Source organism: Sinocyclocheilus anshuiensis, unplaced genomic scaffold (assembly GCF_001515605.1).
Source record: "Sinocyclocheilus anshuiensis isolate Anshui unplaced genomic scaffold, SAMN03320099.WGS_v1.1 scaffold2925, whole genome shotgun sequence".
NCBI lineage: Eukaryota > Metazoa > Chordata > Actinopteri > Cypriniformes > Cyprinidae > Sinocyclocheilus > Sinocyclocheilus anshuiensis.
This window is the reverse complement of record NW_015539170.1, coordinates 369666-384904: the sequence shown is the minus strand read 5'-3', so window position 1 is coordinate 384904 and position 15239 is coordinate 369666. Positions and strand designations below refer to the sequence as shown.

The 15239-nt window shown below is 40.3% G+C and overlaps 1 protein-coding gene across 3 annotated transcripts in view; it reads left to right on the top strand.

The window, feature by feature from the left end:
* Positions 1-10: 10 nt before the first annotated feature.
* LOC107683834 (zinc finger CCCH domain-containing protein 4-like) overlaps positions 11-15239 on the top strand; it is a 20105-nt gene continuing 4876 nt past the window's right edge. The window contains exons 1-14 of one of the 3 annotated variants that reach the window (XM_016479886.1): positions 11-372; positions 3506-3737; positions 4278-4385; positions 5078-5309; positions 5562-5707; positions 6059-6155; positions 6274-6410; positions 6499-6600; positions 6820-6931; positions 7071-7180; positions 7271-7719; positions 7809-8149; positions 11997-12239; positions 12704-13056. In XM_016479886.1, the coding sequence (XP_016335372.1) occupies positions 293-372; positions 3506-3737; positions 4278-4385; positions 5078-5309; positions 5562-5707; positions 6059-6155; positions 6274-6410; positions 6499-6600; positions 6820-6931; positions 7071-7180; positions 7271-7719; positions 7809-8149; positions 11997-12239; positions 12704-13056 (2742 nt within the window). In that variant the 5' untranslated portion in view covers positions 11-292. Of the gene's footprint in view, positions 373-3505; positions 3738-4277; positions 4386-5077; positions 5310-5561; positions 5708-6058; positions 6156-6273; positions 6411-6498; positions 6601-6819; positions 6932-7070; positions 7181-7270; positions 7720-7808; positions 8150-11996; positions 12240-12703; positions 15229-15239 lie in introns of those variants that run through there. The other 2 variants (XM_016479885.1, XM_016479884.1) reach the window with 2 other exon arrangements.

Here is a 15239-nt window from a genome sequence, read left to right as displayed (position 1 = left end):
TTCGTGACCCGATCGGTCATTTCCGTGACAAGCGACGTCACGTCGCATAAGCCCGCCCCTTCTCCTCGGAGAAGAAGCGTCGCCATTTTAAGTGAATGAGTTTCATTTCACATCGCAACTGTAGGACGGAGAACCTCAGGAACGTTTTCAACCTGTTTCTCTTTTAAACTGTTAGTGGGGAATTGACTACTATGAACTGAATCTCTTCCTAAAGCCAATCAACAAGTAGATCAAAGTCAAGTAACGCATAAGACAGTTGATTTTTTGCACTGAATGTAGTACGTTAGAGGAAATGGCTGTGGAAAGCATGACTGTCCATCCAAACTCCCCAACAGCCAACCACGAACACAACAGTCTTCTCACTGACGAAAGGTCGAGTAATATCATATTTCTATCCAACTATTGATTTGTCCTTTGCTTTTTTTCCAAAAACAAAAAGCACGGGCATTTGCTTTTTTTCTTTCAAAGGGATTAAAGTCGCCTTTTCTGGGAACGTACAGAGGTAACGAAACGCCATCTTGAAACGTTACACAGCGCAATCTGGAAGGTCATAAGCGAATCAGGAAAACATTCAGAATATGATCAAATTTACATTTTCAGTCACTTTTCGAAGCTTTTTAAGCGATCGAAGACCAAGGGGCCACCACTACGCCAAAACATTGCTCCAGCAACTCAATGTTTTCATCACAGATACAGAACAGACGGACAAAAGAAAAACACGGTTTTGGTTATTAACACAAAATTAAAATTCGACTTAAGCGCACTGTATGTAATGTGGCGGATAAATGGTAAAATACATCCCCGGTAACGCATTGAGGAATTTGTATCTTTAACCACCGCGAGGCCTGGATAACGCTAAAGCTAGCAGTGCTAACAGTTAGCACACGACTTACAATTGAAATGCAACAATAACACGGCTAACGGAAGCTAATGAAAAGCGACGGACTAGCATGGTTTAAAACGTGTCCGCTTGATTAATCATCCTTTTATTTCATTTAATTTGTCATCGAATATTGTACGATTCAGTTTATCTTTACGGTATAGCATTATTTACACTAGGCGATGTTAATTTGTAACTGTTTAGCACTTGGCATGTATGTAAAGTTAAGTGCCACGAGCTACGCACTTAGATATATTGGGGACGTCATTAAAATATCTTAAATATATATGCTTATTTCTTTAGGGGTTTGCATGTTTGTATTTTAAAGTTAATGTACACTCTCATACTGCTATATTTCCAACTAGTAAGTTCTTGGAGTTTACGGTTTTAAAATATTTATATTTTTCGTAAAGCTGTAAATAAATCACATTTTTAACGTCTCATTAGTTTAGCTTGCGAACTTTCATTAACAGTACGAGATTTTGATGATACGAACTAATAATGGAAATTATTTATTCCCATATCTTAAAGCTGTTTTGGCTTATTGCTGCTCCTCAAGTCCTCCACGTCAATTCATTTGTTGACAGTAGAAAAAAACTATCATCGCTTATTGATAACAATTTGTTACACGTTCCACAACAGGTTTCCCTGTATTTTCATATTCTAGTTTTGTTGTGAACTAGTTAGCTCTGTGTGCACATACATCCCTCATGAACCAGTACTTTCTCCAATGTCTCAAAAGCATTCAAGGTCTTACCAAAACATGAAGCAAAACACAAAGGTGCTTAACCATGCCACCATTGTTTGCAAATGCCCAAAAATGCAACCTCTCACCTCCCTTGAAAGTCATTTATGCATAAATTAGTATTTCACAGTAAGTATTTTCAGTTCATTACCAGAAATTTAAAGGACAACATTTTGTCTTTGCATGAAATGTGCCTTATTATTTGGGTGCTTACAGTAAAAAAAACAAAAAAAAAACAAGGTTAATTTTTTGAACAAGATGTAGTTGTCAATCTGTCTATCTGCCAACACAATCTATTCTTGTTAGCAGTTGTCAGTTTTCCCAAGGCGCATTATTATTTTAGCAAATAATACAAATGTGACCCTTATAATGTATTGTCTGGTCTGTGTCTGACCATATTTATTTTCTATAACTTGCAGGAGTGAAAGATTATGCATGCAGTTGAAGTTGTTGTTAAAAAACTTTAGGTCTCTTCACACTCTCTTAGATAACCGCTAAAGTTTGTAGATTTTTATTCACAATTCTTGTGGTCGAGTCTTTTTGGCAAATAGAGACTAAGGGATTTGTAGTTAATGCAGTTATAATTCATGAATTGATTCCCTCTGTAGTACGTTTAGGACTGAACTAACTGTCCAGAGAAGCAGATGACATGAGTTTAACTTCATTAAATGAAAGATCAGATTTACACAGTCGGTTGAAACATAAGTTTGTATATTTCTTGTAATTGTAAATAGGGTTGCAAAGGGGTGGAAAATGTCCGTAAACTTTCCAAAAATCCCTGGAATATTCCAAAAAATCCTGGAAAGTTTCCAAAATTTCTGTAATATTTCCGTAATTTGCTGGAAATGTTCCACCTTTTTGCAACACTAATTGTAAAACGCTTTGGAAGAATCTTGAAAAATATCCACATAAGCTGAAGATTTAAATTTAAGTCAAATGAGTTTTGTCTTCCAGTAAAGTTCATAGAAATGGGTGGATTAAGACCCTCATGCAGACTTTAGACTGTTTGTAACATGTCTAGGTGTATTCAGTTGTCATCACTTGATTGCTTTTTTTGTACTAGTTAAAGAGACTGGGATACATAAGAATTATGCAGATGTGTCAGCTGATTTACCTTCTGTGGTAACAATTTGTCTTGTGTTGTTTGAATTATTTCTCACCCACAGCTTTGCATTGCAGTTCATCTGGTAGCACATGTGCTCTTGTCAGAAGTTGCATTGCACAGAACTGTTGTTTTTATAGGCCAAAGTTGAGGGGTTAGGTGATAATGTTTTGTCAGTGCTTCTTTGTCTTATGTGGCAACTCCTTATCGCTGGATAGGAGTTTTAAAGGGCTGTCCTGCCTGAATGTAATGTTTATCCTGTATATACATATATACGCATTAGATCGCCTATAAACAAAGTGGCTTTAAGTTGTTCTCAGCAGGGCACAAATGAGCAGTGAACATTTGACACCCTTAGTATGATGACTGAAGCAACTAAATTAAAGTATTGCGTCTGTAGATTGGCAGCCCTGTTTATAAAAGAGATCTCTCTTGCCCTTCATCTCTACCCTCACTGTCTATAGTTTGAAGATCAGTTAAGACATCTGAATTTTCTTAGTTATCTACAATGTAATGACATGTGAATTGTTAATAGCCCAACCAGCGGAAATCGTCTTGTCAGAATTAAGAATGAAGGCCCACTTAAAAAGCAATTAATAGATTGAATGTTCTGTTCTGCACAGTTTATGACAACAGTATCCTTTTTGAAATTAGCCAGTTATCATAGACTAGAAGCAAATAAGAGTTCTCCAATGGCAGCGAGTCAAAAAAAAAAGAAGTAATTTCCTGTGTAATCCTGTTCTGAGTTGTGATATTCTTTTTGTATTTTGTCAAACAGGCAAGAAGATGGGGAACTGGAAGAAGGCGAGCTGGAGGATGACGGCGGAGAGGCAGAGATGCCCAGTGGTGAGGGGGCTGGTCCCCAGGATAAACCTCGCCGAAGCAAGGAGCACCATGCCAGTGAATCAGATGATGAAAAGTCTCATCGGCGGAAGAGAAAGAGAAAGAGGGAGAGAGAGCGTGAAAAAGAAAAAAGGAGGGCCAAGAAAAAGCGTAAATCTAAGCACAAGGTAAGTGTTTTTGTTAATATGTTTTTATAAAAGTCTCTTATGCTCACCAGGGCTGCTTTTATTTGATCAAAATACAGTAAAAACAGTTCATATTGTGAAATATTACTACAATAACACTTTCTATTTTAATATATTTTGAAATGTAATTTATTCCTGTGATGGCAAAGCTGAATTTAAGCAACCATTCCTCCATTTTTCAGTGTCACATGATCCTTTAGAAATCATTCTAATATGATAATTTGCTGCTCAAGAAACATTTATTATTATTAATGTCAAAAACAGTTGCTGATTAATGTTTATGTGGAAACTGATTCATTTTTTCATCAGAATTTTTTGAATAATAAAATGTTAAAAAGAGTAGCGTTTATTTAAAATTAAAATATTTTGTAACACTATAAATGTCTTTACGGTCACATTTGATCAATTTAATGTGTCCTAGCTGAATAAAAGTATTAATTTATTTTGAAAAAATCCTTCTGACCACAAACATTTGAATGATTGTGTATATCATCTTCTCAAATATCTTTGCGTGTAATGCAGCGTCACGCATCCTCCAGTGATGACCATTCGGACTACAGTGATGAATCAGATTACAGTCCCAGTGAAAAGAGAAAATACAGGGAATACAGCCCTCAGTATCCTCCCACTGTGAGTAAAACATTATTTTTGTTCAGGTCTTGATTTATTTAAAGTAACACTCATAACTAGAGCCCGACCGATATGGGTTTTTTTTGGGACCGATACCGATATTAGGGAGTAAAAAAAGGCCGATACCGATATATCGGCCGATATTCTTTGTGTATATTATAGTACAGTACCAGTCAAAAGTTTGGACACTTTCCCATTCGTGTCCAAACATTTGACTGGTACTATATATAGAGTACAGTATATACATAAACAGAATATATATACATAAACACATTTTTTGCAATGATCACTCAAATGTGGTGATCAAACACTTATAATGGTGACAGAGATATGTAAGGGCATTTAACAATTTAACAATAAACTTGCGATGAGTGTGAGGCACAAAGTAACGGGGTGTTAGTTGTAACATACGTGGTTTGAATATTTATTTTACCATAGTAACATTATCTGCATTATATGTTCTGTAAAAAAAAATTTCATATCGGCGGCATATTCGGCTCATATCAGGCTCATATCGGCCGATAATATCGGCAAAACGATATATCTGTCGGGCTCTACTCATAACACAACAACTTCCTTTACTGGCCAGCCGTTAGTTCTTGTGATCTAGAACTTGTGATCATAGTTGCTTCTGGGAAACGCACCCCAGATTAGGTTTTAATCCCAGTCTGTATTTTGGTCACTATTTTTAGTCTCAAGGAGGTTACCCTCCTGCTCCCTCTGGTCATGGAGGTCCCATGCCGAAGAAAGGTGGCTATATGAAGATGGACAAGCAGGGTTATGGTGGCTATGATGACTACGAGGAGGAAACATATGAAGGCGAAGAGGAGGAGGACATGGGTGATGATGACTATGATGATTTCACCAAGGAACTGAACCAGTACCGCAAGGCCAAAGAGGTTGGAGGTGGTCCACGTGGCAGAGGTGAATGTTAATTTCATGGTCTTGGTTGAATGTTTTGATGCATATTAACAAAAGTGGTATACTTCATTTCTAATAATCATTAGGTAGGCTAGATGTTTGGAGTTTGTCCTTTAGTTACAATGTCAAAAGTATGACGAGCATTGCATGTTCAGTGTCTGCATACTTAATTTTTTGACTCAAAGTGTGTGAATTCACACCAGTGTGTCAGCATTTGTGTGATTACATCTGGTGACCCTTATTACTGTCACACAGGTGGCAAAAACCGCATGAAGAACCACAGAGGTCGAGGCAGAGGAGCAATGAGGGGACGTAGTGGGAGAGGAGGAGGCAGAGGGAGAGGACGGGGCAAAATGGGAGGAGAGAATGATGATGGTGATGGCATGTACGATGAGATGGAGGTGGGTCATAATTCGCAAGTTATTAACTTCATCAAGTTATTATCAGGGACTTCTTTGATTTCTAAGTCTCGAAAAGGAAATGACCAAAATCTTAAGAAAACGCTATAGAAAGTTATGTAGGGGATTTAAATCTGCTACAAAATAGCTACGATTGCATTTTACAATCTATAAAAGTTATTTTCTAAAAATCATGAATGACTGAAAAAGACATGATTCGTCAGATATCCCATCTATCCTACACCTGGGATTATCCTATCTGTCATTACTATTTGGCAAGTTGTACAAATTAAATCAGTCATTTTGTCTTTTACTTGACCTTAAAACATGTTTTTATTTTTATTTTTTTGATAGTATGGAGATGATGACTTTGACAACATGGGAGGCGTTGACTATGATGACTACTCAAAAGAGCTAAATCAGTACAGGAAATCAAAGGACAGAGGGCGGGGTGAGTTCTGCTTGAATAATAGATGTAAGAACACACCTAAATCTCAGATCAGTATTGAGGGTAAAGTATTACTTGTTTGAGTGTTTGTAATTTCTAACCTTATTTTTGTTTTCTTTAGGTGGAAAAGGTGGGCGAGGTCGTGGGAGAGGCAAAGGAGGTCGAGGAATGATCCGGGGTAGAGGGAGAAATCGAGGGAGGGGCCGTGGCGGAGACCAAGGTCCCGATGAAGATAACAGTGGAGATATGGACATGGGGGTAAGACAGTTCTACAGACTGTCCACTTGGTTCATAATTAATCAGCAAAACATAAATTAGCAACTGAATTATTTGTTCTCTGCTTTAGGATGGATCTGGAGGCCCGAGGAGGAATGATCAGGAGAAACACGTGCCGGACAAGAAGGGGAAAGCCATCTGTAAATACTATATTGAGGGCCGCTGTACATGGGTAAGCTAACTTTGGCAGATGTTACATATAAAATTGATTGTAACACAATCTAGATAATCTAGATAATCACAATCTAGATGTCATTGTCTTTAAAAGCATTAAAAGAAATTATTGTATGTTTAAATCAGTCATGTCTGACTAATAAGATGATGCAAAATCACATATGACTGCGGACAACACGAGTTATTTCTGTATTAAATGCTGTCAATGTATCATCAGGGTGACCACTGTAACTTCAGTCATGACATTGAGCTGCCAAAGAAGAAAGAACTCTGCAAGTTCTACATCACTGGCTTCTGTGCACGAGCAGAAAACTGTCCTTACATGCATGATATCCTTTGGCCATTTTGCTTGCTTGTATTCTCATTAGCACTTATTATATATATATATATATAAGGACATTTTAATGGTACAGTCATGTACTCTGATGAATTTTCACGTGTTGAAATAACTCCTTGACTCCACTGCACGTGATTTCCCTTGCAAGCTGTTCCATACCACAGGGAACTGTGTGAATGGTGAGGAGTGTATGTTCTCCCATGAGGCCCTAACAGAAGATACTCAAGAGCTGCTGGATAAGGTGACCTTCACAGATATTTTAAATTCAGATGTAGTTCTCTCATTGTTGTTTCTGTGCAGTGTAACCCTGCTCCTATTTTATTAATTGAAGATGCTGGCAGAGGATGCAGAAGCTGGTGCAGAAGATGAGAAAGAGGTTGAGGAACTTAAAAAACAAGGCATTAACCCTCTTCCAAAACCACCCCCTGGTGTTGGTCTTCTCCCAACTCCACCAAGACCTACTCCAGGGGATTCCTCTGCACCCGCAGACTTTGGAATACCTGGTGCCCCACATGGTAATATCCCTCCAAGTGGTCCAACAGCTCCAGGCCCTGGTGCTGGCCCTGTTCCTGGTCCTGGAGTTGGGCCATGTCCAGGCCCTCCTCCTCCTCCCTGCCCAGATGGAAGCACCTTCCAAGGGCCACCAAACCCCAACTGCGGTCCTCCGCCACCTATGGGTCCACCACCTGCTTGTGGAGGAAATGCTGGAAAGAAGATTCCATCCTTATTTGAGATTGTGGTCAAGCCCACAGGACAGCTTGCACAAAAACTGGGTGTCAGGTTAGCTATCTTTTACTTTCTGTCAAGTCATCTTGGTTTACTTTACTAGCTGAATACAGAATATACTGACACAAATGCACTCTTTACAGAGGACCAGGTCCTGGCAATGCTGCTGCAGGTCCTGCAGGACCTCAGGGACCTCCTGCAGGTCCCCCAGGTGCACCTCCGCCTCGCTTTCCTGGGGGCCCACCACCAGGACACATGGGTCCGGGCGGTCCTCATGATATGCCTCCGATGGGCCCATCTAACATGAATCAAGGCCCTCCATCAATGGGCACAGGACTGCCAATGATGCAGAACTTTGGCCAGGGAGATGGACCACCAAACCCGGGCATGATGCCTCCAGGTGGTGGAACATCTGGTAACAACTTTTATGATAGCTTCTACCAGCAACAGCAAGCCATGTCGATAGATGGAGGTGGAAGAGATGGTGAGTTCATTTTGTATTTTAATTTCAGTTCTTTTATCCAAATTAACTTTTATCAGTACATGCATTGCCTGAGAGTCGGACTCATGTCCTTGCAGTGGTGTATAAAGTACCTGAAAGCCATCCTCAAGTAAAAGTACAGATATCTTACCAGAAAATGACTTTGGTAGAAGTTGAAGTCGCCCTTTGGAATATTACTTGAGTAAAAGTCTTAAAGTATGTGATATTTATTGTGCTTAAGTACGAAAAGTTTTTTTTAATCTTAAACGTACTTAAGTATTGAAAGTAAAAGTACAAGTAAATGCAAAATGGAAAAGAAGCAAATAAATATAGCCTATATAAAAATGTTCATGCACAGCCTGAGTAGCAAGATTGTGTTCAGTTTTAACTCTTTCTTCCATTTTGCATTTTTGGGTAAGAATAAGAAGCACTTCATCCGGTACTTAGTGTCTTTCATTCCAACACAAGAAAACATTTCTGGAATCTGCATCTGAAATAGCATTTAGATGTATTTACACAGTTTAATGTATCTCAGAGGGGACATGGATGCATTTAACCTGCAGTTACAGATTGATAAATAATGTTTTGTTTTTAACATAAAATGTTGAATACTGATATTTGAAATTATATAAAACATGAAAAAAATTGTAGAAATGTGACATTAAAACCGCCAGTAGGTGGCAGCAAGTGACTGTTATTGAGTGAGTCATTAGCCTCTTTCACACAGAAATTCCGGAAAATACATGGATAATGTGTCCCAGGATTGTTTGATTGTGGTTCATTCACACTGCCAGTGATTTTCCGGAATCTGTGTGTGCGTTCACACACATCCCATAAAGATCACGTAAAGACACGTGACATTACGATGTGACGTGTAATGTGACGCATTCTGTTTCATTTAAGCTGGCGAACGATCTCAGCTTCAGCGCGGATAGTGAGGAGCTACCTGATCTCTGCTTCATTACAGTTTGGATTACAATCCGTATCCTGTCTCATGTAATCGCTCAATCAGTGTTTCAGCCGCACAAAGACGTCAATATAACGGCTTGAAAACAATGTCACGTACGTCACATTTACCTCAGAAAAAACATATTTGGTGACCATAAACTCATTAGTCAGATAGAAAAATAAACTGTAAAAAGGGGCATTTTGCTAAATATATGCACCATATAACATATTAATTATAAATTTTACTGTTCTTCTATAGCCTCTTTCACACAGAAATTCCGGAAAATACATGGATAATGTGTCCCAGGATTGTTTGATTGTGGTTCATTCACACTGCCAGTGATTTTCAGAATCTGTGTGTGCGTTCACACACATCCCGTAAAGACACGTGACATTACGATGTGACGTGTAATGTGACGCATTCTGTTTCATTTAAGCTGGCGAACGATCTCAGCTTCAGCGTGGATAGTGAGGAGCTACCTGATCTCTGCTTCGTTACAGTTTGCACATATTTTTTCGTTGCGAACGTTGATCTGCCTTCAAAACACCCGGTAAAAGAGTCACACGATAACATGCGTCATCACTACAACACACCCTTTACGGCATTGGTTCTGGCTTTTGTTCACACAGAGCTCGTTCCGGGACTGAACCCGGCAATGTTACTAGGTCCCCAACCCGGTATAGATCCCGCAATCAATCCCGGGACGTGTTTGCGTTCACACAGAAGGCACTCCGGCAATTTTCCGGGACCAACGTGCAGTGTGAAAGGGGCTAAAGAGATTCAACCGATTAATTCAAACGATGATTCATTCAGGAACAAAGCATTTGACTGTGTTAATGACTGAATGACTGAATCATTTTTATCAGCAGATTCGTTCAAAAAGCTGATTCATTCAATAAGTAAACACGGCCCATTGCTCAGAGACGCAAAACAGTGCTGTGATCTTTGTTTGGAACTATTTTCGTTAGCAAAATAGAGCAAAAACAAGCAATATTATATCTAAAATGTAAGTCACTTATTGCTTTACCGAACTTGTACAAAATGATAATTAAATGCTGATATCTGCAGAAAACCCCTACTGTACAGGCTATAAAGTTACAGATCTTTAGGCCTATATAGCGAAGGTAAGGCTGCTCTGGGGTGGCTCTGTGTCTGCTGTACTACAAAAGTACTAAAATTATGCTGAAATATGCAGCTCTTGCCCACCTCAGCCTCTAGTATCAGTGGCAGCTCTGAGACTGCTTTGGTTTTGTGTAAATGAAATGTATCGTCACTGCAATGAGGGTCAATGCATTGTATTTTTTTATACATGCATTGCATTTTAGTGTTGCACTGTATATCACTACTAGAAGCTTTTTTACAATATTTTGCTATAAAATACAGTACCATTCCTCATTTTATTAGTATCAATACTTTAAGAATGACATAATTTTAATAGTCATATGTCCTGAGTTTCATCAGTGTGTGACAGGGTGCACCAAACTTTATTTATGTAGCTGCAGCTTCATTGTAATGAAGCGAGAAGCATGTCTGCAAAGTGCTCTTGCTGACAGTCCACAGCTTGTTGACAAACAGATGCACAAAGCAAAAAGTGGACATCAAATCAAGCTAAGTTCACAGTGATGCCACTATAAAGTTGCCCAAATCTCTCTGATTATGCCATTTTTGTTCATATGAGAAACTTCAAACACTACTAATCATGTAACAGAAACGGCAACAACAGTATTTTATATTATTATAGTAATGTATATTGTAATAAATTCATTACAGTCATAAGGAAATATAATTACAATAATTTCTTATGGCGCCAACTTTTTGCATTTAATTTATGCTAAATGTGTTGAGAATGCCGTTTATCATTACAAATACTAAAGTTTTAAAGAAACTTTATTTTTCTATTCTTTATTTTTATTGTCATTTTTCTACTTTTGTTTTCTAAAATGAATTTGTATACATTAAATCATTTATTCAACCGATTCGTTCAAAAAGCTGATTCATTCAATAAGTAAACACGGCCCATTGCTCAGAGACGCAAAACAGTGCTGTGATCTTTGTTTGGAACTATTTTCGTTGGCAAAATTGAGCAAAAACAAGCAATATTATGTCTAATATGTAAGTAACTTATTGCTTTACTGAACTTGTATAAAATGATTATTAAATGTGTTATCATGCTGATATCTGCAGAAAAACGGTACTGTTTGCGTGATATAGGCTAGATTAAGTTAACTATATTAAATTATATAAATATAAAAAGCATACAGAAGCATTTTTGCCGTCTACAATTTAGAATGCCTGGAATTTTGAGTTTTAATAGACTAATAAATCAACGTGCGTGCACACTGTGTGTGATTTGGTGATATAGCCTACTTGATCATGTCAGATCGCACATCATTACAACAACACTTACCATATTATAGCAGATAATATACTGTATATCGCACACCTCAGCCTCGACTTGAGTGGAAAATGAAATCACCCGCAGTTGTGCGCGCACTTGTTTGCACATGAGCAAAGGTGTTTTTTAGGAGTGGAACTTGCAAACGCCAGACCACTGATTCGTCAAACCTGCTTTCCTGCAGTCCGTGTTTTTCTGACTATTATGTAGTAAGTAACGAATATGCTTCGGGGAAATGTATCGGAGTAAAAGTATACATTTTATTTAGGAAATGTAGTGGAGTAAAAGTTGGCTGAAATATAAAAACTCAAGTAAAGTACAGATACTCCCAAAAATACTTAAGTACTGTAATGAAGTATTATTACTTCGTTACATTACACCACTGCTTGTTGTTGCTCGCACCATGTTGTGCCATTTGAGCTGATGTGAGCTGCTTTATTGTCCTACTCTGTTCTACTTCTGAAACGAGATTAGTATTCAGCCCCATTCTTCGCCTCCCTGTACAGGTGACAACTTTCAAGGTGTGGGTGGTGGAAACTTCAATGATCAGTCACCTGGGAACCAGAACTCTGGAAGCATAGAGGGTGCAGCTAATGTAGGCCCATCTAATCAGCCTGGTATAGCAGTGCCAGATTTCCTGCCCCCAGCTCAGCGTGTGCTGTTTATGAGACTCCAGCAGAAACAACAGGAGGATGAGGAGAGAGCCAGGAGGCTGGCTGAAGGAGGAGGAACTGAGAGGGAGAATGAAGGTACTAATGAAAATCATTGCCTTGGCTTGCAGCATTTAATACAATATCATATGACATATATTTTCTGCAGAATCAACACACATAGCTTTTATACAAGAATGTTCACTCTTTACCAAAGTACTTTTCAAGGAAGCTGGCTTTTTTAGATTTACATTTTTGTCATACAAATAGCTGAGGTTTTCAAAGCGTTAACTTCAAATGTATATGTTGCCAAGGCTATTTCTGTGAAGGAAACATCTCAAGGGCTCTGCTCAAAGCTTGACCCTGCCCAGGACCTCATAATACTGTAAACATCCGCTGGCCTGGGGTTGTGCAATCTTGCTACAAAAAAATCTTGTCCCTCCACTAGATGGTGCTTTCTTGCACTGAGTGAAACTTACAGAGGTTGATGTTTTTAGATTAGACTGCCAGTTAAAAGAAAGTCCCATTGATCTCCGAATCTCTGCACTTCCATTTACTTACAGGAGATTCAGCAAACTGGTATTCCAGTGAAGATGAGGATGGTGGTGGCAGTGTCACTTCCATTCTTAAAACCTTGCGGCAACAAACACAGACCCAAGGCCCTGCCAAGCCGGATGGAGCTCCCAGTGACCCTCGTCTACAAAAGTCTCAGCCTGCACAGGCACCCAGCCGACCAGCAGACCCCCGGCTAGCACGAGACCCACGACTATCCCGCAACACAGACTCCTCTCAGGCACCCGAAGCCAGTGCTTCATCCTCTCTATCTCCTACCCCTTCAGACCCCCGTCGTGCCCGGCATGCAGCCGCCCATGCTCCTAAACCCGAGCCCCCACTTGTGTACAAACCCCCGCCATTGACCGCCCCAGCCAGTAATGAAGAAGAGGAAGGTGAGAGGATACTGAGGGACAAGCCTGTGCCCATCCCCCTTGATCCTTTAATGGGCATGGCTTTGCGTGATCCCCGCTCCCAACTACAGCAGTTCAGCCACATTAAAAAGGATGTAGTACTGAACAAGCCTTCATTTTCTAAGGCAGTGCTGTGGAGTCCTGAAGACCTAATCCCTATTCCCATTCCTAAACAAGACTTGCTCCCACTGCCCCCTGGCATCCCTCCAGTTACCGCCATGGATCCTCGTTTGTCCCGTACACAGCCCCAGCACCAATCTGTTTCTCTCCCTCCTACTGCTCCTCCTGCTGAGCAGTCAAATCAGTCTTCCTCTTCCCTACCAGACTTTGAACTACTCTCCCGCATCCTCAAAACTGTCAATGCCTCTTCATCCAGTCCTTCTCAAGGCGCTTCTACAGGAATCTCATCACCTCCGTCCGTCTCTGCCGAGAAGCCCGTTGACCCTCGCTTGGCACGAAAAGCCCCTGCCGATCCCCGACTCCAGCCACAAAAATCTGCCCTAAAGTCCACTTTGGAGGCATCTGCTCCTCAAGGATCTCCCCCAGCTGCCTCCTTATCTCCACCTTCCTCCAGCCCCACCATCGCACCCTACGACCCTCGGCTGCTATCAGCAGGAGGGTCAGTTCGAGGTGTGGGAGCTGGTGGCGTAGGTAGCGGCGGCAGCAGCAGTAGCATGCTGAGTGGCATCAGTCTGTACGACCCCCGGACTCAGGGCTCAGACAAAGCCGAGGGTTCAGGGGCCTCTAGAAACACTAGTCCTCCCCCTGAGCCCAAGTCAAGCGAAAGTACAGCAGCTTCATCTAAACCCAAGTCTAAAGAGCCCCTGTTTATGCGCAAGTCTGCGCTGGATCAGCCGGAACCAGAGAAAAGCTCGACGGAGCAGACTACGGATCGCTACAACAGCTACAACCGCCCTCGACCCAAACCTTCACCTTCGCCCATTGCAGGGACTGCTGCAGGGGCCCCTGCCACAGGCGGTCCATCCGCAACTGGTCAGGGCCCTGCTGGTTCTGCAGAGCAGCCCGCAGGAGTTCACAACCTTCCTGTTTCCACACTGTTCACCATGGTAAAGCAGGTCAACAAACCGAGCGGCACTGGCAGCCCTTTTGGCGGCAATAGCCCCACACAACCTGACGTGGCTGAACAGGACAATGCCTCTCTAAAAGATGTTTTCAAAGGCTTTGACCCCACAGCGTCACCGTTTTGCCAGTGAACTCTTCTAAGCCGCTTTAGGACTTTTAGGTGTGCGGCTTCACAGATACCAGATATATAAAGATATTCACTCTTGCCAGGTTACACACCACTGTATTCACATATAGATTTCTATTGGACGGTTGGGATTGGGAGGGATTATATCTGTACTAGTGAGAGAAAGATAAAAAGTAAATGTCTATTTTAAAACCAAATGAGAAACGTTTAAATAAAATGTTCATTTTAAGGACCTCTAGGGGTGTGTACATCAGGAAACACTGAATTACATTAATTTTGGCATTACGAAAGACAAACACTTTCATCAGCCTATACTAAACAGGTTCATTGGATTATGACCCATTACCCTCACCATATCATTCTGCTCGAGTTTGCCGGCTGACTTTTTTGTTCCACCTGGCTTCAGGGAGACTTTATTTACTGCCACTCCCTTTGCCTCCTGCAGTGGAGCTAAACTAGTTCACTGTTGTTTACCGGCACTTTTCATCTGCTTCCCACCAGTTATTTAGATCTTTTTAAGAAGTTTTAGCTCTTGTTTCCTTTCTGCTTAGACTAGTTAGCTCATTTTTCATGTCTGTATGGATGCCTCTTATATTCCTATTGCTTCAAATTCGTGTTTAGTCTGTTGATGCCACTCCACAGATGAGACCTACCATTGTATGTGTTTGTGTCACATGTGAAATCATTTTAATTTATTTTTTATACTTAAGCGGTCTGCTCTTTTTTTTTTTTTCTTGTAACGTGGCTGTCAGATTGAACCATTTTATGAATGTATATATATATATATATACACACACATATACATGTGTATAGTACATATTCTTCCCATCTGGTTTGTAAATTAACTTGAATTGTACAACAGCTAATGTTGATGGAAAATATATCATGTCATTCTTTTGTTTTCTCATGGCTCTCTCACTCTTT